Here is a 27821-nt window from a genome sequence, read left to right on the forward strand (position 1 = left end):
CTATCATATCCCCCCTAGTCTCTTTTCTACCCTGAAGAGCCCTAGTCTTTTTAAAATCTCCTCTCATGGAAGCTGTTCCATACCCCTCATCATTTTCACTGCCCTTCTCGGTACCTTTTCCAATTTTACTATACCTTTTTTCAGATGGGGTAACCTGAATTGCATGCAGTATTCAAGGTGTGGGCATACCACAGATTTATATAGTGGTATTATGATATTTCTGCTTTATTATCTATCCCTTTCCTAATAGTTCCTAACATTCTGTCTGCCACTGGACATAGAATGGATGTTTTCAAAAAAAATATCCACAGTGACTCCTAGCTCTCTGTCTCAAGTGGTAACAGCTAATTTAGATCCATCATTTTGTATGTATAGTTGAGGTTATTTTTTCCAATGTGCACAACTTTGCACTTAGCAACACTGAATTTCAGCTGCCATTTTGTTGTCCACTCACTCAGTTTTGTGAAATTCCTTTGTAACTCTTCCCAGTCAGCTTTGGACTTAACTATCTTGGGTAATTTTGGGTAACATCTGCAAACTTTGCCACCTCATTGTTTACCCCCTTTTCAAGATTGTTTATGAATATGTTGAACAGCACAAGTCTTAATATAGCTCCTTGGGGGATCACACTATTTACCTCTCTCAATTGTGTAAACTGACCACTTATTCCTACTCTTTGTTTCCTATCTATTAACTAGTTACCAATCCATGAGAGGACCTTCCCTCTTATCCCATGACTGCTTACTTTGCTTAATAGCCTTTGGTGAGGGACCTTGTCAAAAGCTTTCTGAAAGTCCAAGTACACTATATCCACCAGATCACCTTTGTCCACATGCTTGTGGACCCACTCAGAGAATTCTCATAGATTGACGAGGCATGATTTTCCTTTATACAAGGAATGTTTATCTATGTGTCTGATAATTCTGTTCTTTACTATAGTTTCAACCAATTTGCCTCATGCTGAAGTTAGGTATAACAGCCTGTAATTGCCAGGATTGCCTCTGGAGCCTTTTTAAAAAATAGGCGTTACATTAGCTACCCTTCAGTTATCTGGTACACAGGCTGATTTAAGCAGTAGGTTACTGTCAAGGTTCCTCCCCCCTCTGAACTCTAGGGTACAGATGTGGGGACCTGCATGAAAACCTCCTAAGCTTACTTTTACCAGCTTAGGTTAAAACTTCCCCAAGGAACAAATTAATTTTATCCTTTGTCCTTGGAATATCCACTGCCACCCCACCAAACTCTAACTGGGTTTACTGGGAAACGTGGTTTGGACACGTCTTTCCCCCCAAAATCCTCCCAACACTTGCACCCCACTTCCTGGGGAAGGTTTGGTAAAAATCCTCACCAATTTGCATAGGTGACCACAGACCCAAACCCTTGGATCTGAGAACAATGAAAAAGCATTCAGTTTTCTTACAAGAAGACTTTTAATAGAAGTAAAGAATTCACCTCTGTAAAAGCAGGATGGTAGATACCTTACAGGGTAATTAGATTCAAAACATAGAGAATCCCTCAGGCAAACCCTTAAGTTACAAAAAAGACACACAGACAGAAATATTCATTCTATTCAGCACAATTCTTTTCTCAGCCATTTAAAGAAATCATAATCTAACACATACCTAACCAGATTACTTACTAAAGTTCTAAGACTCCATTCCTGGTCTATCCCCGGCAAAAGCAGCATACAGACAGTCCCAGACCCTTTGTTTCTCTCCCTCCTCCCAGCTTTTGAAAGTATCTTGACTCCTCATTGGTCATTTGCCAGCGAGGTTACCTTTAGCTTCTTAACCCTTTACAGGTGAGAGGATTTTTCCTCTGGCCAGGAGGGATTTTAAAGGGGTTTACCCTTCCCTTTATATTTATGACAGGGTACACAGGCTGATTTCAGCAGTAGGTTACATATTAGTTAGTAGTGCTGCAATTTCATATCTGAGTCCCTTCAGAAATCTTGGGTGAATACTATCTGGTCGTGGTGACTTATTACTGTTTAATTTATCAATTTATCTGAAAAAGTGTAACTGCCCTTCTCTTTTCAAAGCTGTAGCACAGTTCCTTTAACATGGCTTGGCTCAACTATCTTGTAACTGGGTGCACCAATACATCTATAATTATAGTGCAGACAGGACCTTATGGGTACAACTACGTAGGACTTTTTTGAATTGTTTTTTGCATCTCACCTCAACGTAAGATGACTGAGGGTATGTCTACACAGCAATTAGACACCCGCGGCTGACCTGTGCTATTCCAACTCAGACTCATGGGGCTTTGGGGCTGTGGGGCCCTCCCACATTGCAGGGTGCTAGAGCCCAGGCTCCAGCCTGAACCCAGAAGTCTACACAGCAATGAAACAGCCCTGCAGGCCAAGCCCCGCAAGCCCAAGTCAGCTGGCCTGGGCCAGCTGCAGGTGTCTAGTTGCTGTGTAGACATACCCACAGTGGTAAAACACCTGTGCCTGGTCTACACTAGTGCCTCCTTTATTGCTGGCACTGGCAGGCCTGTACCAGCACTAGACATACGGTGTGAAAATTCCTAGAATAGACAAAAGGCAAATATATTTGCCCCACTTCAGTAAGAAACTGGAGATTAGGTTTCAACACACAGCTGTAAAGTCACAATCTAGGTGCTACAAATATTTTCAGAGTCCTTTAGGGGAAAAGTTATAAATCAGAACACAAAATGTCCCATGTAACAAACTAGGAGAAAACAAATACAATGAAAAGAGCACAATTTTTTTTCTTTGCAGTTTGTCTTTAATATGTTTATAAACCACTGCCATTCAGACCTACCTGATCTCATAACCTAATTCAAATCCTGAATAATCCAGTTGCGTTTTCCATTCAAGTGGTTCTCTGAAGACAAATGCTGCTTCTTGAGGATGTCTAGAGCTGAAGTTCTCTGCAAACTTAATTATGTCATTTAGAAGAGATTCATTCAAAGGGGTGATTTCTAGTGTGCCAGTTCCAGAACCAGCCGAGGTCCACTGAGCTGCTCTTGTCAGTGCCACTCCCATGGTTTCAGCTAATATCAACGATGTGTGCCTTAGCAAATAAATAGTTTATTCTTTAAATATGTTTAAGATCCCAAGCTATTAAAAGAATACATTTGTAGACTTAATATTTAGCAATAAGCATCTTTGGGTCTGATTTAATTATTTCAGTGGAGTTATATCAGCAATGCGGGGCATAGGCTTACTAATGATATATTAAAAAGAATGAGGCTGCTTGGGGAAAATTCAATTTATACTTCTGTTAATTAACCATACTAATAACTTTTCAAAAAGTGCAAAGCAAATAGGTTCTGTTCTGTTTGCAATGGGCTTAAGAGATGTTTTTGTCATCTTTAGGGTCCTTCGTTTTCGGTTTTTATTTTAATTTTGCCTGGGAATTTATTGATTGAAATTACTACAAAAACAAAAACAGGTGAAAATCAGTGCAAAAAACTATTAATAATTTTGCTCGGTAAATATCAGGGTTTATTTTGGTGGACGGAAGGATAGAGTATCAGAAAAAAGTATTCAGTAGATTAATGCTTTGATGAACGGAATTCAATGTGGTTTGCTGCAGAACTAAAACAGAACTCAAAACACAATGCCACCTCTGAGTTCAAGAAAACAATATAGGGCTAATCCCCAAATAAAACTTTTCATTTGAATAAACAGTTTACTGTTGTAGACTTAGAATTGTTAGCTACCACACCATGTACAGAGCATAAACTCAATTTCATCCTTTTCTCCTGTTTTTTTTTAAACTTTTGAATACTTCTTTTTGTTCTGAAATGTATTCTGATACAGATTTTCATTTTCTTCCCATTTTAGTGTGTCAGATCTTTAAACCGTTATCTGCTAACAGCTTGAAATGTCTACATGGTGGGCGTGAGATTCATCATTAAGTTCAGATGTGCATGCACTTCAGAGCTTGCGTGCGGGCCTGTTTGTTTATTGTGTGTATCTTCCAGACAAGAAGTGGGAAAACTACGGCCCGCAGGCCACATCCAGTCCACAGGACCGTCCTGCCCAGCCCATGAGCTCCCAGCTGGGGAGGCTAGTCCCCACCCTCTCCCACACTGTCCCCTCTCCCCCGCAGCCTCAGCGCGCCATGCTGCCAGCGCAGGAGGGGGCTGCACTGTCGGAGCAGGGGAGAGCAGGAAGGGAGGCTCACCTGCAGCCTCAGGGGAGCAGGCGGGTGGTGCAGGTGGTGGGAGCACAGCAAACGTGGGCGGAGGACTCAAGAGGAGCACCAGGCTGGACAGAAGCGGCACTTCGAAGGGGAAACCGCTGCTTCTCTCCAGCTGTGCGGCTGCCTCTGCGTCCTCCGCCCATGTTTGCAGGGCTGCATTCTGAAAGGGGCTTTAGAGGGGGGGTTGGCTAGGGGGTGGGGTCCTGGGGGGGCCTGTCAGGGGGCGGGGCAGGCAGGGAGTGGGGGGGGTTGGATGGGGGTGAGGTCCCGGGGGGACGGTTAGGGGCAGGGAGTCCCAGGAGGAGGCAGTCAGGGGACAAGGAGTAGAGGGGGTTGGATAGGTTGGGAGTTCTGAGGGGGGCAGTCAGGGGGTGGGAAATGGGAGGGGGCAATTAGGGTTTGGGGAGGCACAGCCTTCCCTACTCGGCCCTACATACAGTTTTTAAACCCCGATGTGGCCCTCACACCAAAAAGTTTGTCCACCCCTGTTCTAGACTAATACATAGCCTTACTTCAACTGGCAACTTTGAATATAAAACAGACATGTATTATTGTAACACATATCTCACGCAATATATTGTATTTTCCGAACAAAACTATTTTCTATATATTTGAATGATACAAAAGTAGGGTGAAAATCAGAAAAAAACAAATATTTTTTGTAAAACCTGGATTTTTTTCAGTAAAAATCAGTTTAAACTGAAAACATAGGGGCATTTTACAACTTGGGTTGCCACATCTCAGGTATAAAAACCCAGAACATCCAGGATGATCCTGAGCCCACAAAACTGGACAGTGGCAGTGTGTACTGAACACCCCCAGAAATTTCCCAGGACAGCCATGCTGGGAAAAGGTAGGCAGGTGTTAGGATATAGATATTCAGGCCTGTCTGCAAAGGCCTGTACTCTAAGAATTTAGGTGTATTCTTATCACTTGGCTAGTGATAGAGGTATAAAAGAAAGAATCAAGATCGCTGTCTGCTGGTGTAAGGGCCTTCTCTTACTGTGACAGTCTGAGGCCCTGTTCTTAGGCTAAGGCCTTTGGCTAAGCAGCAGAGGCAGCCATAAGCTGGGAAGCGAACGGTCACATCCTCACATTCCAAACTAGTCACATTGAAATAAGGTGCTATTGGGCTGTTAGGCACTATCAGGACAGGATTGTATTCCTATCACCTCCAGAGAAAGGGAAGTGCCTAGAAAATGTAAAAGGAAACTTAGTTTGATAGCATCCTGTCTGGCAAGAACTCACTTATCAATAGCTGGGATGTGAAATCCTCACTTCTGTATTGTTTTGTCATTATAGTTCCCACTTTGCTGTTGTTTGTCTGTATAATCTCTGTCTGGTTCTGTGATTGTTCCTGTCTGCTGTATAATTAATTTTGCTGGGTGTAAACTAATTGAGGTGGTGGGATATAATTGGTTACATAATCATGTTACAATATGTTAGGATTGGTTAGTTAAATTTCAGGAAAATGATTGGTTAAGGTATAGCTAAGCAGAACTCAAGTTTTACTACATAATCTGTAGTCAATGAGGAAGTGACGGGGTGTGGGTGGGGGTGGGCATGTGGGTGTGTGAGATGGGAACAGGGAATGGGGGTAAGAAAATTGGAATCATGTTTTGCTAAAGGGGGAAATGGGAACAGGGAATGGGAGTAAGGAAGTTGGAATCATGTTTGGCTAAGGGTAGGAATGGGAACAGGGACACAGGTGTAAGGCTCTGTGGTGTCAGAGCTGGGAAGGAGGATACTAAGGAAGGAAACTGGAATCATGCTTGCTGGAAGTTCACCCCAATAAACATCGAATTGTTTGCACCTTTGGACTTTGGGTATTGTTGCTCTCTGTTCATGTGAGAAGGACCAGGGAAGTAAGTGGGTGAAGGAATAAGCCCCCTAACAGCAGGTGACAACCCTACTTACAGCTAATGCTAGGAAACTTTATGAGAACTGAAGGATCGCAGAGGGCAGGGAAACATGGCCAACTCTTCATTTAATTTAAGTGCAGAAATAAGAGGATAATGTAAGTCTGTGGCTGCTGCGCCACAAGCCCCCTCTGGGGAGCAGGGGGGATGGGAGCCATATAAGTAAATAGAGGCCTAAGTGTCTTCACTCACTGGGGAGATGCAGAGGGAGGCTCCTACACTTTGGGGCATGGAGAACAGCTTATTTCCAAGATCTCTCATTCACTGGGGGTGAGACCCCACCCGCATTGTGGATTAAGGGGTCAGACCAGTCCTGGCCCCCATCATCCACTAGAGGGAGGGTCCCTCACTGTGGGACAGAGGGTCAGACCTCACTTACTAGTGGGAGGCTCCCTTATTGTGGGGCAGGGATCAGACCTCCCTGGGCCTCTCACTCATTGGGGGCGGCCCCTCATTGTGGGGGCAGGGGTCAGACCCCGCCTGGCCGGGCCCCCTCACTCCCGTGGGGGCTGAGCCCCTGCACACCGCTCGCAGCAGCAACGGCAGGACCACACGAGTCCCCTCCACCCGCTTTCCGCCCTGGTACCTTGCCCCGGCTCCGGCTCTGGCCTCTCTGCGGCTGCCGGCTCGGCAGGCTGCAGTTGCCGGCGGGGTTGCTATGGCGACGGGCCCGCAGCCGCCGGTTACTCGGAGAGGCGGGTAAACAGAGTGCGGCCTGCCCGGGCTGGGGCGGGGTATCGGACTAGCCCCCTGTCCCACCCCTCCCTGCCGCTGTCGCCAGGCTTTCTCCCCAGCCCTCAGCACCGCGCCACGGCCCTGGCGACAGGAGCACAGCCGTCTCCGCAAGGCAAGGCGCTGCGCCCCCGCGGGGGAGCGGCAAGGGACCGTCTAGCTGCCTTGGGTGTTGCGGTGACGGGGGGGGGGGGTGCTGGTGGCTGTGGGGGGGAGGAAAGTCTGAGAGGGCGGCTATGGGGGTCCTGGGGGGGCATGAGGAGGAATGCTTGGTGTGAGGGGCAGGGAACGGGGAGGTTGGGTTTTGTGGGTGCCAACGAGTCTGAGAACGAGTCCCCTGTTCAAGTACTTATTCCCCATCAGGCAGAAGGGAAATTTAATATGTCTCTCCCACATCCCAGGTGAGTGCTCCAACCACTGAGCTAAGTGTTCTATCACCTAAGAAACAACTTAGGTGCCCAACTCCACAAAGGGGTTCCCAGTTGTGGATTATAGACGCTTCCCCACAGTCCAGACTTAGGTACCTATCTCTATGAGAGGGATAGGGCTTAGGCACACCACTCTCTGTATCTCATATTGGCTAACTTATGAGGGAGCCACCTAGAATGCAGGCTTTTAGGGATGGCATACTTAGGTGTGTATCTCTCCCCATGCATTGTATAGGGAATCTAGGCACTTAACTTAGGCTTTGTGGTTTGTATGGTTGTTCCAGTGATTTTCTAGAGGCCTAAATAGCCTCTGGGGGTCCAGGCATGAATACTTGAATCAGTTTTAAAAGTAGCTGTGTAAAGATGACCTCTGCTACTCCGTGTGTGTTCAGTCATATCTGCTTACTTCAGTGACAGAAGAGCTTTTACTCCTCCTAATACTGCAGAATCAACATAGGTGTGTGTGAGAGATCTGGATTCTCTTCTTTTGTAGCCACTTCATTGTTAATAGAATAATTAAAACAAAATTCCATAAACAGGCCAAATGTTACTGGTTGTTACATGATTGCAACCTCGTTAAAGACAGTGGGGGTGGCACAGGTGGAACCATTGATAGAATTTGCAAACAGTGCAAAGGTTTGAGAAGGAGTCAATAAAAGCAGAATTTTATCTGTAGAATCTATATTATTGCTGGTGATGCATAAGGCAGAAAGAAACAGTTATCAGTATATCTTATAAGTATTAAGGGCATGGAGGAGTTTGTAGGAATGCTATATATATGTATTATCGTCCCTTTTAGTCCAAATAGCCGGTATTCAGAGTGCTGGTGTGTTGGTTCTATTAGGATGAGAAATTGGTAAGGGTGAGGTATTTCCTTGGTGCAAGTCTGTTTATTTGTACTCAAAGTTGTGTTTCCCTGTACAAAGTAGAAACAAACAGGACGCAGTTTTCTCGTTCAGAAATCAAAGTCTTCCTTTTCAGCACGTACTGTGCCCAAAGGAATTTTTCTGTCTTGGCTTCTTCACAGGACCATACACTACTGCTTCTCCCTCTGTCTGCTTCTTTTCTCCTAGCTTTCTGATCCCTTTCACACACCCAAAGACACGCACAGCAGTAACCATATTTATATATTGTGTTGTTGTAGCTATATCAGTCCCAGGATATTATAGAGACCCGGTGCATGAGGTAATATCTTTTATTGTACCAACTTCTGTTGGTGACAGAGACAAACTTTTGAGCTACACAGAGCTTTCTGTTAGGTCTGACAATTTGGGTTTTAAGTTAACTGTTTGGGTTTGCTGGTTGAAAATCTGTTAACTAGTAAAGCTGTGTTTGGAGATTCTTAACTCAGAACCAGTGTGTGTGTGTATTTATTTTGAGGTATCCAGTGAACGGAACTCAGTGAACCTGTAATGTATTTTTAAAAAGTAGTTTAGACAGAGGACGGACCTGTTAATAAGCAGTAAATGTACTGTAGTTGGCTAGACCTTTTTACTTAGTACTAGGTACAACTATGTACTAATAGCTGGATTTTTAACAAATACAGGTATAATACCTACCCATAGTTCATCAAAGATGAGTTAATCATTTATTGGAGCAAAGAATGGGAAGCAAAGAATTATTTAATAATGACTTGGCTTATAGAGTGACAGGGACTTGGCTTATGAAGTAGGAGAATCTTTTTGGAAACTATTTTTTAAATCTCAGGAACAGCAGTAATGGGAGTGTGTAAACAACTGTATGTTCTCTCTTTTTTTCTTCCACACGTATTAGGATAGAACACAGATATTAGTTTTACAGGTGAAGCATGAATGTGTAAGGTTGTTGAGGAAGGTTTTGACATACATTATCTTCCTTAAACTTCCTTTCTTTAATGTATTTGCTATTGCATATGTTAAGTATTAAATGAAAATTTAGCCCATGAACTTAATCGAGGGACAGACAGATGATCCTCTAATAATGCTGACGGCTTTCATTTATTTACTTTCACTGTATGTTATCTTGTTTTTAATATAAATCTTTTTCTAAATATGGTATCTCATAGATAGTCAGTGACAAAAAGAAATAAACTTCACACTATAACTTAACAATTTTTCACCTACTGAGTCTACACTGTAAATTCAAGTTAATCAGTGATAATTGAAAGAGCTGTCTGCAAAAGGTCCAGAAAAGTAATTGTTAGATAGATACCTATTTTTATTTTGTCTATTCATATATTATATAGGCCACTACTTATATTCATAATATATGTTTGTACTTTATAGTATCTTTTATCTCAGGCTTTCATAAATAGCACATCTAGATTACCAGTACAATGCCACCCCAACTAAGTTGTCACCAAAAGTGGTTACCATTTTTGGTAGCTTACATGAAACTAATAATTTGGTGGCCTCTGTTGATACATGTTATCACAAAAACCAGCGCTACATTTAAGCACTGACAATTTGTTGGCATTCTTAGAACAAAAGTTGTCTTGTTGACTTTGGTGGAGCGGTGGGAGAAATCCTGTGCTGGTAATGCATTTGCTTTGCCTCTTCTGTACATAAATAGAAGATGTAAGGTCTTAACCTAATATTTTGCACAAGTGCTAAATTCTCATAATCCATTTTTTGACAATTGAGGGGGGATTTTCTTTTTTGCGGAAGAGAGAGGATGTGAAAACTTAGCTGAGTTTTGTATTATCATGGATGAGACTGAGAAAAGTGAGAAGATATGTTTCAACTAACTTTTTCAGCTGATCACATTTTTGTATTTCTTGAGCTAATTGCAGCTGCCCAATTCTAAAAATATTTCTTTAGGAAACAGTAAAGAAAATATCCAAAACCAATATTTTATAAAGCAAGCCATTAAGCATTCCTTGCCAAGTGTGTCTCTGACTCCTGTACCATCTTTGATCTTCTTACTTACCTCTTATTCGCTTGATGATCACACGGTACAAAAAATGCTTGATAACCTGGAGAGGAAGTGAGGTTTATTGAAGATTGGGCACAATGCAACATACCAACTCAGCTGCGGACAAAAAAATTAAAGTCTTGGAAAGAACTCAGTGTGATGGAAGAAAAGGTATGTGATTTAGAGAATGGGCTGTCTGGCCAAGAGATGCTTACTTCAGAATCTTCAAGGAGAATAAAGGCTTTAAAGCAAGACTTCATATTTTGGACTATAAACTCAAGATTAACAATATCTGGGTAGTTGCTCTTCCTTGTAATGACAGCAAAGAACATATTGCAGGTCTCTTTTAAAAATGGTTTCCAGATGGGAATTATGGTCTACTATCCAAGACTGAATGTGATTTAGTGAGAGTTTTTAATCAATAAAAAAAGGGACAAAAATATTTCAGAATCAGAATGGTGGAATTGGATTGTGCTTCTCTCTCTCTGTTTTTAGGTGATTATTCACTCCTTTCATATGCAAACTATTGGACAATTCTTCCGAAGAATCCAAGTGTTTGGAGGAATAAAGTCATGTCATGCAATAACCATACAATTAATACATATTAATGTTTGTAGTACCAAATTAATCTGATTTTTAAAAGACATTTAGATTCTTTAATGTTTTTCCCTTGTGGCAGAGTTAAGGTTGCTTGGTGTCTTATTTGCATTTATTTTCAGTTTAACCTTAAGGCTGTATTTCCTGGGTTTATAATGCTTTGTTTGGGGATAATTACAAAATCCATGTAATATTTTTTATTATTAAATTACTAATACATGCTCTCAACTTTAATTAATCTTAATGTAAAATTAAAAATTGTGTACACAAATATTAAACAAAAAAATTTAAAGAATGATACAACACAATATTTCTAATGACTTGATTATATTTTTTACAAAAATGATTTAAGGTTAACGTTTAAGGACAGATTCGCGGAAGCATTGCAATATAGCCACAGTGCACCAGTCTGTTAAACTGGGTGTACAACTGCTTTGCATCCCTAGGGAAAGGCAAAGCAACTGAAACATACTGGTAAATCTGGTTGTGACAAAAGAACCCCTTAATGCTAGCTGGCTAGGGGGTAACAGGAGTGTCCTACTTCTGGTATGTACATTCTGGTTATCTGTATCTCTGTGAACCAGGGGTTGTAGGCTGGCTGGTTGGGGAGAGTTACTGAGCTCCCTCCAGGAGCTAAAATCAGTGGGCAGTAATTATTGCAGACCCTGGGACAGATAACTCCAGAAAAGTAGCACCCCCTAGGGTGCATTACATATACTGGTTCAAACCGGGATCGAGAGACCCGGGAAACAAAGAAAGAGCTTGTACTGTACTGTAAAGAGCCTCCTGACCTGAGTGATGGGGCCCCTCATTTTGATCCAACAAACTGACCTGAACCTTGAGGGAAAACCCTGTGAAGAGTTAAAATGACTGGAAGCCACGAGGGTCTCCATGTGGAAGATGGAAGATATGTTAAGCTTAAGCAAACATATAGACTTAGTGTTTTATTATATGTTTTCTCTGTACAGCTTTTGTCCTAAATAAACATACTTTGCTTTGTAAAGGTTGTCTGGTCTCCAGTAAACCACTTTCTTAGCCCCTGGGAGAAAGTAAAACTTCAGATGCTGAGCTAAGGTCAGGTCTGCTGGGATAATCACAGTGAGTTTGATGGGGTTTGAAGCCTAAATCCCTGATCTGGAGGAAGAGAGTTTCAGGATTCTGCTTATAGAGAGGGGACAGCTGGAGGCCTGAGACCTAAGGAGGTATCCCTTGAGCAAACCATGGGTGGGGAGTGTGTGTGTCAGAGATATAGTTACCCAAAACGGTGACAATAGTTATACTTGTGACCAATTCTTTCCTGTATCATGCTTCTCTACTGTTTACATTTTTCAACTTGTCCTAAGGATGTATGTATTTTGAGATGTATGCATTTTGTTTTTGTGGAAACCTAAGAATATTGTTTTTAAATGTCTCCTTTGTTCTCAGATTTATAAACCATTCTGACATCATAGTGTATAGCAGTTTTGCTTTTATAATAGGTACCTAAACAGTTTATAAAATTTGTTCATTGGTTATATTAGTTTTGTCAGTGAATTGTAACTGAAGAGTTTGCATAGGTTGTATAACACCATCACAAGTATGCAGGAATCTTTTAGGACGTTCCTGCAAACGTAAAATGTGGTTGCTAATTTTTATTATAAAATAAAGTGTACTTCAAGGATAATTTTCTCTAAATATGAAGAAATGTGGAAATAGCTGCACCAATAGATATTAAAGAATACAAAAAGCCTAACATCTGAAAGCTTGTACTGTCACGCAGGTATAATTCATAAAGTAATGTACTATATGCAAAAAAGCCAAAACTGGCTGAGAAATTAAAAATTGGATGATAACAAACCATGAATCCCAGTGATGACTGAACCTAGTGATATTCTAAACCAAAAAAGCTCTCAACCATGCTTGTAGTTTTTTCCATTTCTTCATCCTGACTCAACAACATTCTAGGTTTCAGAGTGATCTTTGAGGTTATTGCATGTTGTGGTTGTGTTGGCTTTTTTGGTAAAAATGTTATTTCTAGTCAGACACAAAAAGGGGAAATTATTTGGGCATTTAAAAAAGGAAATGTGCCAGTTTAGTAGGTAATATTTTATCAAACAATTAACAGTTTAGATAAGAAGATATCTCTTATAAACCTGGAAGAACAATGTTGGTCATTGGCTGCTGAAGTTAATGTTACAGACTTATTTGGTTGGTACTTTGATTCAAAATAATACATCATTCTGCTTTAAGTGCCATCTATGGAGCCTTAAAGGTCACTTGCTGGTGCCCTTTATTGCATCTTTCTGGTGTACAAAGATGGCATGGTATGAAAGATTTTGGGGGTTTACAAAGCTTTTTTTTTTTTAATCCTTAGAATGTCAAATTTGGCCTTCCCTTGTTTTTTTTTTCTGGACAACTTTTGGAAGGACTCTAGGAAAATTATGAGATGTAAGTTAGCCATACACATAAAAGGGTGAGGTCCTGAATCTTTAACAAAGGCTTCCTTTTTTTCAGTGTTGATTAAGCACTGAAGTTAAACAGTTAGTAATTCAAACAAACAAAAACCAAATTGGTTTAAAAAAACCAGATTAAAAATCCTTCTCTCAATTGCTCAACTTTTACTCTGTTGTTCTTGTTATAGCCCCATTTCACTAGTTAACCAGTTACCACAGATTCTTCCAGTCTAGACTGGCATTGGATTTCTGATGTGAAAAAAAAGAAAAAAAATCCTCTCAATGCCTTCTTCTCTTTATATATCATAAAGGAGGCAAAAAGGGGCATAAGCAGAAACTGTAAAGCAGAAACTTGAGAGCCTTGGCATAACTATTGATGTGGAAGAGATTATTACTATGGTGGTATAGCAACTTAAACAGGACAATGTGAAACTGTGTCAGAGGTCGGGAACAATAAAGACAAAACTACAGGATTTAAACTAAAACTACTGGATGTAAACTTAATATGGAACAAGAATTGGATGCAGCTCGGTTGAGTATGAATCCGGCTACTAGTATAAAAACAAAAACAAAAACAACTGCCTTGGTTTCTGCTCTGTTGCAATCATGGTGCTTTAGCAGTTAAACAAAACAAAAATATGGCATTTCTTCAAGGCCAAAGAATGTTTTTCATAATATTGAAATCTTCAGTTAACATGGATGATGAGAAATACATGCTGTTAAAGGGGGAATGTTAAAATTGGGGTTATAGCCCTATTTTATATCCATCTAAACTAGGGATTCAAATTATGGAAGAAAGATGCCTTTTTATCAACATTATTTTTATTGTTTGAGAGAAGTAACATATATGTGTCCTCCTGCATAATGGTATATTCTGATGTAGTTAATTCAGACAGTTTTCTGGTATTGTTCTCAAGCTCTGTGCCATGGATATGAGAATCCTCTACATGGGCAAATTTATTTCTCTGATTTTTCCATTTCCTTTTCTGGCACTATCTTCTCTAAATCAAGCAACATAGTTGACTTTTGGAGCCGTTCTAATTGTGTTGAAGGCTCTCCAGCTCTTAGCAATTATATATTTTATTGTTGGAAGAGCTAAGTTTAATTGTTTCCTCTGTCTTTTATTTAGGAGTTTATGCAGAACAGGAGGTTAACATCCTAATATCTCTTACTGGATGTGAAATAACCCATTTATTATTGGAAATGCAAATTTCCAGAAGGGCCTTAATTCTGAATGTTCCAAAGTTAGGTTGAAATGTGTTTATTGTCTTTAGAATTAGGGATGATGGCCTGGGACATATTAATAGCTTAAAATTAACTGCCTTACATGCATTATTGCCAGATTCTATTTAAAACTTTTCTTGTAATATCAGGTTTAGCTTCTATTTATTTGGTAATTATAAAAAGTTATTAGGAAAGTGGCCAATTATGATGCCAAAAGGCTGTTCTGCAATTTGAAGTAAATGATTTAAGATGGAAGAGGATTTTTTTCTCTACAGGAAAATCATACATAATACAATCTCCAAAAGCAAGGGCATAATCCTGCTCCAACAGAAGTCAGTAGAATTTTATCTTTGGTTTCACTGATAGAATATGGCCCCAAAAGAGTAGCATGGGGGTGAAAACTGAGAATACGTTTATTTTTCTAGACTGATTCAATTAAACCAAAAACTACAAACTACAGTTGAGTTTAGTACTCATGACTTAGTCATATGAAAGAAAATTGTCTTCCTAGGTTTCAGTTTAATATTTGCAACTTTTTGTGATTTTGGTAAATGCCTTGGAATTAACTGGGGAAAATATATATTTTCAATATGACATTGATAATAAATTGCTTCAGAACCAATTAGTATTATGTTTGCTACACCTGGCACAATAAAATTTAAGCATATCCCACCCCCTGCTGATTTCTAAACAGGGTATTGTTGATATTGAGGTAATGTAAAAAAAATGCTATATTCTGTGTGATATATTTCTGTGATGTCAAATACTTTATTTTGGTCCCTCAATGTTTGTTTTACTGTGGAACACTTTTGGTTCAGTAATGTTATATTTAATTTGAAAACATAGAAATTAAAAGGTTAGATTTGTGCCACTGAAAATAAATAAGCACAGAACAGAAAAGGGTTCAAATCTGCAAATCCTTATACAAAGCAAGTTCACCCTTTGAGTTAAATTGGGATGTATGAGAGATTTACTCATGTAAGTAAGGACTGATGGATTATGCATTTACTTTTTTCCCAAAAAACATCTGGAAGCATGACATGTGCAAAATATATGTAACTGCAAATATGTCTTCAAATAAATGCAACCACAGTTGTACTATATTTAATTTCTGAAATGTGATTCTCTCTCATTGAGTAAAAACAGAAAACTGAGGAACCACAACTGACTCTAATTAAACGTTTTAGAACTGTAAATGTCGAAGCACAGATCTGTGGCATAAGTATGATGTGTCATGGTTGGCAGATAAATTATGAGTTCAATTTACATGTGACAAAGCACTTGCATTACTCATGTATATTCAAGATCTTACTTACAAGAAAAACCTCAATTTACCATTACCCATTAAGTATCTTCTCTATAATCTGTAGTGATTCCTATACGGAATTATTTTGTGCAGCACAACCTGTCTTCCATCCATATACCCAGCATGATTACTTTATTGTTTGGCAGTGTGACAGAAAAATATCCTGTCAGCTCAATAGTTGTCTGTGTGGAAGGATTTAACTGTCCAAATTCTGCACAAAAGTTCATTCAGTTCAAAGTAAAACAAAGCATGAAATTCAGTAGGCTAATGATGCACACAGTTTGAGCAACATCTTTAGGAAAAAGAATTATTGTCATGTCACTGTGTCAAGCATATACTTGCAGTGAAGATTACCTTGATTTTTACTCTGTATTTAAGAAGCAGAAACTAAAAATATCGAGTGGTTCCAACACTGACTTTGGTGGTTGTTATATTGGGTATTTATTTGGAACTGAGAACAGAAACATATGCAAATAAATGAGTCTTAAAACTTTATATTGTTTTCTGGTTTCATAGACCCATCCATATCATGTGTGCTATATTTTGGCTGCTGAATCTTTTGATAAAGGGGATACAGGAAGTTCACTGCATATCTCTGTGATTTGTTCCAAACATAATAAAGTCAGAATCTCAAATAACAAAACAAATAAAATTAATTTTTCCATTTTGCTACTTAATTATAAAGTGACTAGAAAATTATAGAAAATACTTTTTTTTATGTAGCTAACACCATTTATGGAACTAAATGTAGCTCATTCAATTACATAAAACAAACTCCTCCAAATATTTCATGTTTTATGAATTTATGATAAACTGCTGGAGGATAGAAAAGCAAATAGCACTCTCATCACAAATCACCACATTGTTTGGCATTTGGTTACAGTATTTAAGATTAGGGAAGGACAAAATACTACATATTTAAGTCAATAAAGCTACCTGTTTTTTTAGAAGTCCATAAAGATTGTTACTTTCCTCTTCCTGTTATTCAGAAGGAAGAGCTGCTTTTATTTTTAATTTTGCCTAACTTAGTATATGGGTTTTTTTTCTTTGCTCTCAAGAAGTTTTTATATTGCCTGTGATTTAGAAGGTATACCACATAATGGTATGTAAATCACCTATCCCACCTGGGAGGAAAGCAGTACAATAACTCTTCACTTGTTGAAGGAACTTCTGTTGAAATATGTAAAGTGTCTTTTTATTTCTTTTTCAACTTGTATGGAGGGCTCTCTACACAGCATTAAGAATATGAGGAAACCAGACACATACAGTTGGGGTCCAAATAACTGTTTTAGTAAGTGGATACAATCATAGAAGACCTAGATATATATTTACAGTGTTGGTCGGTTAGCATCTAGAATCTTCTGCAATCAGACAGGAAGCCCTCAAACTATTTAAGTGGATGTTACCCAATTCCTAAACACTGTAGAAAGATAGGCATGAGATTGACTAACCTCTTCTCCCCTAATTTCACCACCTCTTAACTTCTCACTATCTTCTTGTCTAAAATTACAACCATGTTTCAGTGTTCCTCATTATACGAAACATCTTGATCTCATCTGCTTCTCCCACTACTGCCACATTTCCACTTTTTGCTTTACCTCTAAAATTCAATCAACATGCCACTTACAAATATTCTCTCAGTATTGCCAAGAGGAAGCATTCAAAAATCATGAGTCAGGCCCCCGAAATCATGATTGGCTTCAAATCATATGATTAAAAAAAATAATACATTGTGGGTGTTTTTTATTTGTTTTCTGGTTTTCAACCTTTTGGGGTATAAATCGGTCATGTTTTCAAGTTTTTCTCTACAACCATGAGGACTAGAATTTTTTTTTTAAACCAATCATAAGAATGGCCATACTGGATCAGACCAAAGGTCCATAGAATCATAGAGTTGGAAGAGATCTCAGGAGGTTATCTAGTCCAATCCGCTGCTCAAAGCAGGACCAACACCAACTAAATCATCCCAGCCAAGGCTTTATCAAGCTGGGCCTTAGAAACCTCTAAGGATGGAGATTCCACCACCTCCCTAGGTAACCCATTCCAGTGCTTCATCACCCTCCTCATGAAATAGTGTTTCCTAATATCCAACCTAGATCTCCCTCTCTGCAACTTGAGACCATTGTTTCTTGTTCTGCCATCTACCACCACGGAGAACAGCCTAGCTCCATCCTCTTTGGAATCCCTCTTCAGGTAATTGAAGGCTGCTATCAAATCCCCCCTCACTCTTCTCTTCTGCAGACTAAATAACCCCAGTTCCCTCAGCCTCTCCTCGTAAATCATGTGCCCCAGCCCCCAAATCATTTCTGTTGCCCTCTGCTGGACTCTTTCCAATTTGTCCACGTCACTTCTGTAGTGGGGGGACCAAATATGGACACAGTACTCCAGGTGTGGCCTCTCCAGTGCCGAATAGAGGGGAATAATCACTTCCCTCGATCTGCTGGCCATGCTCCTACTAATACAGCCCAATATGCCATTGGCCTTCTCAGCAACAAGGGCACACTGCTGGTTCATATCCAGCTTCTCGTCCACTGTAATCCCAGGTCCTTTTCTGCAGAACTGCTGCTTAGCGAGTCGGTCCCCAGCCTGTAGCGGTGCATGGGATTCTTCCTTCCTAAGTGCCAGACTCTGCACTTGTCCTTGTTGAACCTCATCAGATTTCTTTTGGCCCAATCCTCCACTTTGTCTAGTCACTCTGGACCCTATACCTACCCTCCAGCATATTTACTTCTCCCCCCAGCTTAGTGTCATCTGCGAACTTGCTGAGGGTGCAATTAATCCCATCATCCAGATCATTAATAAAGATGTTGAACATAACGCAAGACAGTTAAGTCCCAGGCAGACTGTGAAGAGCTACAAAAGGATCTCTCAAAACTGGGTAACTGGGCAACAAAATGGCAGATGAAATTCCATGTTGATAAATGCAAAGTAATGCACATTGGAAAACATAATCCCAACTATACATATAAAATGATGGGGTCTAAATTAGCTGTTACCACTCAAGAAAGAGATCTTGGAGACATTGTGGATAGTTCTCCGAAAACATCCACTCAATGTGCAGCGGCAGTCAAAAAAGCGAACAGAATGTTGGGAATCATTGAGACAGGGATAGATAATAACACAGAAAATATCATATTGCCTCTATATACATCCATGGTACACCCACATCGTGAATACTGCACATAGATGTGGTCTCCCCATCTCAAAAGGAGATATATTGGAATTGGAAAAGGATCAGAAAACTGCAACAAAAATTATTAGGGGTATGGAGAGTCTTCCATATGAGGAGAGATTAATAAGACTGGGACTTTTCAGCTTGGAGAAAAGATGACTAAGGGGGATAAGACAGAGGTCTATAAAATCATGACTGGTGTGGAGAAAGTAAATAAGGAAGTGTTATTTATTCCTTCTCATAACACAAGAACTAGAGGTCACCAAATGAAATTAATAAGCAGCAGGTTTAAAACAAACTAAAGGAAGTATTTTTTCACACAACGCAAAGTCAACCTGTGGAACTCCTTGCCAGAGGATGATGTGAAGGCCAAGACTATAACAGGGTTAAAAAAAGAACTAGATAAATTCATGGAGGATAGGTCCATCAATAGCTATTAGCCAGGATGGGCAGTGATGGTGTCCCTAGCCTCTGTTTGCCAGAAGCTGCGAATGGGCGACGGGATGGATCACTTGATGATTACCTGTTCTGTTCATTCCCTCTGGAGCACCTGGTTTTGGCTACTGTCAGAAGACAGGATACTGAACTAGATGGACCTTTGGTCTGACCAAGTACGGCCGTTCTTATGTTATTTTCCTATTTTCCCAACTCTTCAGGCTTAATAGATGTCACCAAGAATGCCGTCTTCACAGAAAGGTTAAGGAGGGAACAGGCTGCCATCAGTTCAAAGGGAGGTCTCATAAGACACCTGAGTAGATCCCAAGATGGATTGGGTACCTTCACATAAGGGAAAAGATTCCCTAATCCTTTGATAAATCTCACTGAGAACCCCCTCAAATGGGGAATGAAAAGTCGTTATAGCGGCCAAGTGAACTCTGACACGGTTCATAGAAAATCCTGCCTTTTTCGATTCCAGGAGGTAGTCCAAGGTTGCCAACAGGGGAGAATAAGCAAATGAAAGATGCTGCTGGTCACACCAATGATTGAATATTTTCCACTTTTGAAGGTAGCTATTTTGTGTGGATTTTTTTCTACTGTTCAACAATACCTGTGGTATCTCCGCAGAACAGCAGGCAATCTCTACACCCACAAATCATCAAGGAGCCACACTTTGAGGCAAAGAACTCCTAGGTTGGGGTGAAGCATCTGACCGACAACCTGAGAGAGGAAATGAGGAATGGCCAGAAGGCTGATCGCTTGACAGATGGCCACATGAAACAGGTATGGATAACAGGCCTGCTCTGGCCATGTTGGAACTACTAAAATGACCTTAGCATTCTCATGCCTCATCTTGATCACCACCTTCAAAATTTGAGGCACTGGGGGAAATGCACACAAAATTTCCTTTGTCCATGGTATAAGGAAGAGAGTGAAGGCCCAGTCCCCTGCTTCAACAAAATTGACAGCACTTCTTGTTGGTGATGGTGGCAAACAGGTCCACTTCTGGAATCCCCAGATATCAGAAATATGTTGCTGAGGTAGATATGTACCGGTAGACTGGTGCTGGTTCAATTGATGCAGTGTGTGTCGATTTAGCGGGTCTGGTGACGACATGCTAAATCGATGGGAGAGCACTCTCCCATCAATTTATGTACTCCATCTCCCTGAAAATAGTAAGAGAAGTCAGCGGGAGAGCATCTCCTGTTGACACAGTGCGGTGTAGTCACCGCGGTAGGTCGACTTAAGCTATGTCAACTTCAGTTATGTTATTCACCTAACTGAAGTACCATAATGTGGGTCACCAGGCCTAAGGATCCAACTCCCATTCATAATGTTGGGAAAATCATCTGCTGAGTGCATCAGCCATGGTGTTTTGTATGCCTGGGAGATACATTGCTGAAATAAGGAGTGATTGACTATGTACCAGTTCTATAGCTTTATTACTTCAGCACAAAGGGTATCTTGCTCTTTCCTGTTGATTGATATAGAACATACAAGACACGTTGTCTGTCATGATTTTGGCAGAATTGCCCTTGATTAATGGAAGAAAGTGAAGGCAGGCATTCCAGACTGCCCTTAGCTCCAGAAGTCTGGTGTACAGAAAAGCTGCTTGGGACAACCATCTGCCCTCAATATTTATAAGTCCATAGATGTGCCCACCAGCTCAACATAGATGCAACTGTTATGGTGACAGCTGGAGATGGCTTAATAAAGGGAACATCTGAACTACATTGTGAGGATTCTTCCACCAGATGAGAGACTCTCTCACTTGACAAGAGACTGAAACCTGTCTGTCTAGACTGTTTGATCAGGAATAAACTGTTCTGAGCCATCCCTGGAAGCAGCAAAGGTATAATCTTGCATGACATGTTACGAAGTTGCAAGCTTCCAAAAGTTTAAGACAATTTCTCACCAAAATCTGCGGACTTATTTGAATTCTTCTCATAAGATTTGATAGCATTGTGTAGGGAACGAAGACACTGGCTGTTGCGTCCTCCCTCCCCAAAATAAATTATGTTCTCTGAACTGGTGTGAGGTCAGTGTAGACTTCTCGATATCGAGCTGAAGATTTAGCCTGAGGAACAGAGTCAAGACTGACTGTATGGCTGAAAGAACCTCATCGTAATACCAGCCCTTGATCAGCCAATTGTCAAGTTACAGCAAGACTACTATCACTTCTTGCCAAAGATAGGTGGTAACCATTGCTAGAACCTTTTAGAATACTCTTGGAGCAGAGGAAAGTCAGAATAGAAGTACCTGGTATTGGAAATGGGTCTGGCCTATCAGGAAGTGAAGAAATCTCTAGATGGTTGAATCACAATATAGAAATATGACAGGTTTCAGAGTAACAGCCATGTTAGCCTGTATTTGCAAAAAAAAAAAAGGAGTACTTGTGGCACCTTAGAGACTAACCAATTTATTTGAGCATAAGCTTTCGTGAGCTACAGCTCACTTCATCGGATGCATGCAGTGGAAAATACAGTGGGGAGATTTTATATACACAGAGAACATGAAACGATGGGTGTTACCATACACACTTAAGGAGAGTCATCAGGTAAGGTGACTACAAAAGGTTTCCACTCCCCCCCACCCCTGCTCTCCTGCTGGTAATAGCTCACCTTACCTGATGACTCTCCTTAAGTGTGTATGGTAACACCCATCGTTTCATGTTCTCTGTGTATATAAAATCTCCCCACTGTATTTTCCACTGCATGCATCCGATGAAGTGAGCTGTAGCTCACGAAAGCTTATGCTCAAATAAATTGGTTAGTCTCTAAGGTGCCACAAGTACTCCTTTTCTTTTTGCGAATATAGAAATATGCGTCCCAAAGGTCAAGAGTAAAAACTAGTCCCCTGTATACAATGATGGGATTATAGTTGCAAGAGCTACCATCTTGAACTTTTGTGCTTGCACAAAGTGGTTAAGGAGTCTTATATCTAAAATAGGTCTTCACCCTCTGTTCTTTTTTGGGACCAGGAAGTACTTAGAGTAAAACTTCTTCCCTGGTGCTGAACAGGAACTGGTTCTATGGCTCCTATGTACAGAAGGGAGTCAACCTCCTGCCTCAACAGGTGTTCCTGATGGGGTCCCTGAAGAGTGATGGGGAAGGAGGGTGGAATAGCAGAAGGATGGTATGGTAAATGCAGTAGTCGGATGTTATAACCTCCAAGACCCAGTGGTTGGTTGTAATTTGTTCCCATGTCTGTTGAAAGTGGAAAAGGAAGTTCCCAAAGGGAGGGAGGGGGTAAACAGTTGCAGCTGGAAATTCAAAATGTTGGGACAATTTGGACCCTCAATGAGTCCACCAAAATTGATATTTTGATAATGAAGAAGGTTGTGTGGTTGAGCCAGAGGTAGTAGGTGTGGTCTCTTTCTCTGAAACCTCACTTTCTTCTTCAGTGGCTCAGCAGGTCTTTGGAACCCAGGGAAATGGGGAGGACAGGATATTTGAGCTGTCTAGGATCTACTGTATATCTATGTATTTGAAGGCATGTAGATACAGAGAGATCACAGGTGGCTCTGGAATCCTTCAAAGTATGCAGTGACTCATCGGTGTTCACTGCAAAAAGTTTCAAGCCATTAAAGGGAAGATGCTCAACTGTACTTTGTACCTTTCTGGGGAACCTAGATAGCTGGATCCAAGATGCCAGATGCATGATAACTGCCACAGAAACGGAACAGGAAGCAGTATCAGCAGCACTCAGGGAAGTTTGTAAAGATGTTGAAGCAAACAAGTGACCCTCAGCTATGATGACCTAGAATTGCTCTTGATGCTCTGATGGAAGGTGTTCAATAATATAGTTGGTATGATTATATTTTGCCATAAGGACCTGGTAAATTGTCACCCTGAACCATAGGATCGCTGATGAATAGTTCTTATGTCCAAAAAGAGGTTTTTGACCTTTGTCATATGATGTTGATTTAGCTAGGTGCTGCCTTCCACATTCGATTCCTTCTTCTATGACCAATGAGTTAGAAAAAGAGTGAGAAAATAAAAATTTAGAGTCTTTGGCCAGGACATAACACTTTTTATCAAGTGGATGCTTGCAAGTGGATGGTACTGTTGGAGAGGTCTGCCAGATAGTCTTGTTGGGATCCAAAAGTGCCTTATTAATGCACAAGGCCACTGGAGCAGACGTTGCTGTGTGTAAAATGTCCATGTGATTGGGTGCCAGGCCCACACAAGGCCTGAATAGACAGAAGGGACCAATTAACCCTGTGGCAGGCTGCACCTGGATGAGAGTCAGAACTGATGAGCTTTTAATTGATGAAGTCCAGCTGGACAAGGGGAAGGCTATACTGCTGAAAAAACCAGGAGGTAGAGAATAATAAGGGGACTGCAGTACAGAAGGCCTGCAGTCACACTCTGGGCTTAGAGAGGGAAGGGAGGAAACCCAATGGGAGAACAGAAGCCCTGGGAGCCTGGCCCTGAGGAGAGGTTGTACCCATAGAAGTATTGGAGAAGAAGTCTGAGAGGGGCAAAATAGGAAACAGTTCTGGGAAACAGCCGCAAGGTTTGGGTCAGTGCAGACATTGGCTGCTAGTTGTAGAGGGGCCTGGGCTGGAATAGAGGGTGGGCCCAGGTTTCCCTACCAGCCACAGGGGAAGTGGCACAGACTGGGCAGTGGAGCAGAAGACTGGCTGTGCCAGTTGTCCAATGTGACTTTGATACCCCAGACGAGGACTAGAGAGACCTGGCCCCAGGACCAAGACATGAAGAGGGAGCACCCAGAGTCACAGAGAGTACCCTGAGTCCACAGAGGGAGAGAGACAGCAGGGTGAATGACTGAAGGAGGGAGTGTCAGACTGTTGATGAGCTAATTCGCAGATGAGCCACAAGGAGGTGCCACAGTGGTGAGTGAACCCCGTTACAGTCCAAAAGTTTGTGCTGTGACTCCTGGCCTCCTCAAGAGGCACCTGGAAAGAATCCACCACTCATTTCATGAGGTCCTGAAATTGTTTGAAATTGTCAGTCATGGAGGGTGGGAGACATATCACAGCCTCATCCAGAGAAGATGAGGAAATATTAATCTGTGAGGTGGCCTCCTTGTCTTCTGTAGCCTTCTGCTCCTTGAAAGTTTCCTCCTGTTGTTCACGTAATAGAGGAAGGATAGATGTCCTTGTGGTTCCGGTAAATGAAACTAGAGGCTTGAGAAAATTGCTGATGCCCCAGGGTCCCAATATGGCCACCAAGGGGGACCATGTGGTATAGAAGATGGAATCAATGGCTGTCCATTCCATCAAGGAAGGGCTTTGAAATGTCTCCCCAAGCATCATTCCTCTCTTGGTAGGTGTCAGTAAGAGATTTCCTATACTAGTAAATAGGAGAACCTTGAACAGAGATTTGAGAGGCTGAATAAAGATCCTCACCATCATCCACAGGAGGAGTTATGCCAGAGAATGGTGGAGTATCAGATGGTAGAGAAAGCTGTAATTCTGGTGACCATGCAGATCTTGGTACCAAGAGGTGCACAGTACTGATCAAAAGGGGAGACTGTAACTCCTCTGACACAGAAAGGTCTTTGGAGAATCTAAATTCCTGCAATGCCAGATAAAATAATGATATTGAGTTGTGAGTTCGTCTAGGCAAGTCTCTTGCAGAGGAAGTGGACGATGACTTTGTAGGCCTCAAGGCAGGCACATACTCAGGTGGCTGCCTAGCTTTTTGCAGTACTGAGGATCCCTGCAGTACCGATGTTCTGGGACTGGAGGTTGCAGTAGAGTATCCATTGGTACCATCTTGATGGAAGGAAACTCTCTCCCTGCTGCCTCAATCATATGATGATGGTACCAAAGCACAGCTGTAGCCATGGCTATTAGAGGAGCCCAAGGATTTGGCAGTGCCACTGATACCAGAGAAACCTCGACTCAACAGTACCAGACTGAAAACTTGATGCTTCAAAGACTGTCGACTTAGGAGGAGACTGAGGTCTCCTTGTCAGGAGAACCAGAATTCTGTTTTTAGAGCTCTTTTCAGCACTGTCTAAAATCCTTCCCTTCGAAGGTCTAGGGGAACATTGATCTGAGGTAGACAGAGAACTATACTTACTCAAAAAATGGAGTACCAGGTTGGCAGTGGGCCCTGACCTCGATCTAAAGTGGGACAAAGTGAATGCTCCATAAGCAGTCTCAGCTTAATCTCCCAGTTCTTCCTGGCCCTGCTTTTAAGGGCTAAAATGAAGTTGGACTTCTGTAGAATGTGTATTTCTTTAAGACAACAAATGCACCAGGAATGTCTGTTGCTGACTGGAATTGCCTCCCAGGAAGGAGGCAACGTTTGAACTCTTGTGATTCTGGCATACCTACCTAAGAGAGGGAGGAATAAGAGGACAAGAAAATGATTCTGTTCCAAAAACTAACTACTAACCACTAAACTAAATTAATAAACTCTGACAGCTTACAAACTAGCTTAGGCAAGCTTGACTGACTGAAGCAGACCTGCTGAATACTGCATCTCAGGCCAATGCAGTTGAGATGGAATTGAGGGCAATTTGCCTGCACAGCCCTATGTAGCCCCAGTACGGGGCACAAGGATCTGTAGGGCACATGCATGGGCCAATTGGGCACTGCTACCAAAAATCTCCAATCAAAGGTCCATGTGTACCTGAAGTGGAGCACCCATAGGAACACAACTTGAAGAAAAACATGTACTTACATTAATTATATTAAAAATTAATCTTCACACGAAAATTATTGTGAAAAGCAAAGAAAATCACTCTCAAAAGGAAATTAAAAGGGAAAAAAATCAAAAAAGATATTCTAAGAAAATTCCCTGCTAAGAACAAAGAATATTTTCCCCATACCTAGAGTACAGCATCCCAAATTTTATAGCTTAACTTTAATGTAGTTGGTTTCTGATTAATAAAGGGCACAATACTGTACCATTTCTCCTTGAATTGTGACCTTCATTTTTAATCAATTTGTGCTCAGTTGGTGGATATTTTAGACCAAGAACTCTCAATACAGCATAGCTTAAAAAAAATCCAAAAATAAACATGTTCAGTTATAGTTTCTTTATAATGCTCAGTGTTATAAGCACAAAACTGGAGAAGAAAGGGGGAGATTGAATGAGACGTCAATGTATTTGCAAACCAATGGCAATAACAAAAATATTCTTGGCTGCTCTGATAAATTTGTCATGTAAGTGAGTTGCGTGTGTAAACAAGGGGAAAGGTCAGGACACCAAGGAGCTAATCTTCCAGCTTTAAAACTAGGAGTTGCACCAATTCTAAAAACTGAAAACAGTTGAAAACACACATGTACATACAAATAAGTTATTAAAATAAATGACTAATGTAATTTATTAATGCAAACTGAAAACTATAAATTCTGGATCTTTTTCAAATTATGTCTGGCAGCATGTTGTGTATCATCCACAAAATAGTTTTTGGAATTTCCAGCACCCTAGCTGCAGATACAGCTTCAGAAAGCCATCTAAATCTTGCCAGATTCTAATGATTCTGAAGTCATTTTCTAAGCTCAGTGTGTTCTTTCAAATGTCATCAATCATGAGTCAACCTGGCCTCCAACGCCACATATGACAGTCTTTTATTTTTAAACCTTCACACAAATACACTTCATGTATATTTTTTGCCAAAATTATGTCAATTCAGATCTCAGTATTCCAAGTGTATTATGTTCTTTTGGGATACTTGTCAGATGGCCTATTTAATGTGAGATGTTTTTCTAAAAGAAGAGTAACTGAGCTGGAAAACAAAGCTTCCACCATACACTATAAGAAGAGTTCATGATTTTCTGCAGTTATATCTTCAAGGCGCACACAGTTCTTTAATTGAACTGAGTCAGAGTTTCACTCAACATGCTGGTTAATGGATAGAAATTATTTATTAAGTAGGGCTGTGAAGCGATTTAAAAAATTAATTGCGATTAATCGCACTGTTAATAATAGAATACCATTTATTTAAATGTTTTTGGATATTTTCTACATTTTCAAATATATTGATTTTAATTACAACACAATACAAGTGTACAATGCTCACTTTATATTTTTTATTTCAAATATTTGCACTTTAAAAACAAAAGAAATAGTATTTTTCAATTCGCTTCATACAAGTACTGTAGTGCAGTCTCTTTATCATAAAAGTTTAACTTACAAATGTAGAGTTATGTACAAAAAACCCCCTGCATTCAAAAATAAAACAATGTAAAACTTTAGAACCTACAAGTCCACTCAATCCTATTTCTTGTTCTGCCAATCACTCGGACAAAGGTTTGGATACAATTTGCAGGAGATAATTCTCCCCGCTTCATGTTTACAATGTCATCTGAAAGTGAGAACAGGCGTTCGCATGGCACTGTTGTAGCCAGCGTCGCAAGATATTTATGTGCCGGATGTGCTAAAGATTCATATGCCCCTTCATGCTTCTACCACCATTCCAGAGGACATGCGTTCATGCTGATGACGGGTTCTGCTGGATAATGATCCAAAGCAGAGTGGACCGACGCATGTTCATTTTCACCATCTGAGTCAGATGCCAC

At 40.8% G+C, this 27821-nt stretch overlaps 1 protein-coding gene and 2 long non-coding RNA genes across 5 annotated transcripts in view; 2 read left to right on the forward strand and 1 right to left on the reverse strand.

Annotated features, from left to right (window-relative positions):
- The window catches only part of LOC311516399, a 73834-nt gene extending 69801 nt beyond the window's left edge, over positions 1 to 4033 (forward strand). The window contains exon 5 of the long non-coding RNA XR_014710402.1: positions 3818 to 4033. This is a non-coding gene — a long non-coding RNA (uncharacterized lncRNA). The remainder of the gene's footprint in view (positions 1 to 3817) is intronic.
- Positions 1 to 6813, reverse strand: part of ODAD2 (outer dynein arm docking complex subunit 2) — a 192166-nt gene extending 185353 nt beyond the window's left edge. For both annotated transcript variants that reach the window (XM_084620409.1, XM_084620410.1), the window contains exons 1-2: positions 6684 to 6813; positions 2790 to 3041 (exon numbers count right to left, since the gene is read on the reverse strand). In XM_084620409.1, coding sequence (XP_084476535.1) covers positions 2790 to 3013 — 224 coding nt within the window. In that variant the 5' untranslated portion in view covers positions 3014 to 3041; positions 6684 to 6813. The remainder of the gene's footprint in view (positions 1 to 2789; positions 3042 to 6683) is intronic.
- A 9-nt stretch (positions 6814 to 6822) lies between these two features.
- Positions 6823 to 27821, forward strand: part of LOC311516398 — a 32011-nt gene continuing 11012 nt past the window's right edge. Inside the window, exons 1-2 of one of the 2 annotated variants that reach the window (XR_014710400.1) lie at positions 6823 to 6944; positions 19951 to 20101. This is a non-coding gene — a long non-coding RNA (uncharacterized lncRNA). Of the gene's footprint in view, positions 6945 to 19945; positions 20102 to 27821 lie in introns of both variants that reach the window. The other variant, XR_014710401.1, reaches the window with a different exon arrangement.

This window comes from Lepidochelys olivacea (assembly GCF_965140295.1).
Source record: "Lepidochelys olivacea isolate rLepOli2 genome assembly, chromosome: 2".
NCBI lineage: Eukaryota > Metazoa > Chordata > Testudines > Cheloniidae > Lepidochelys > Lepidochelys olivacea.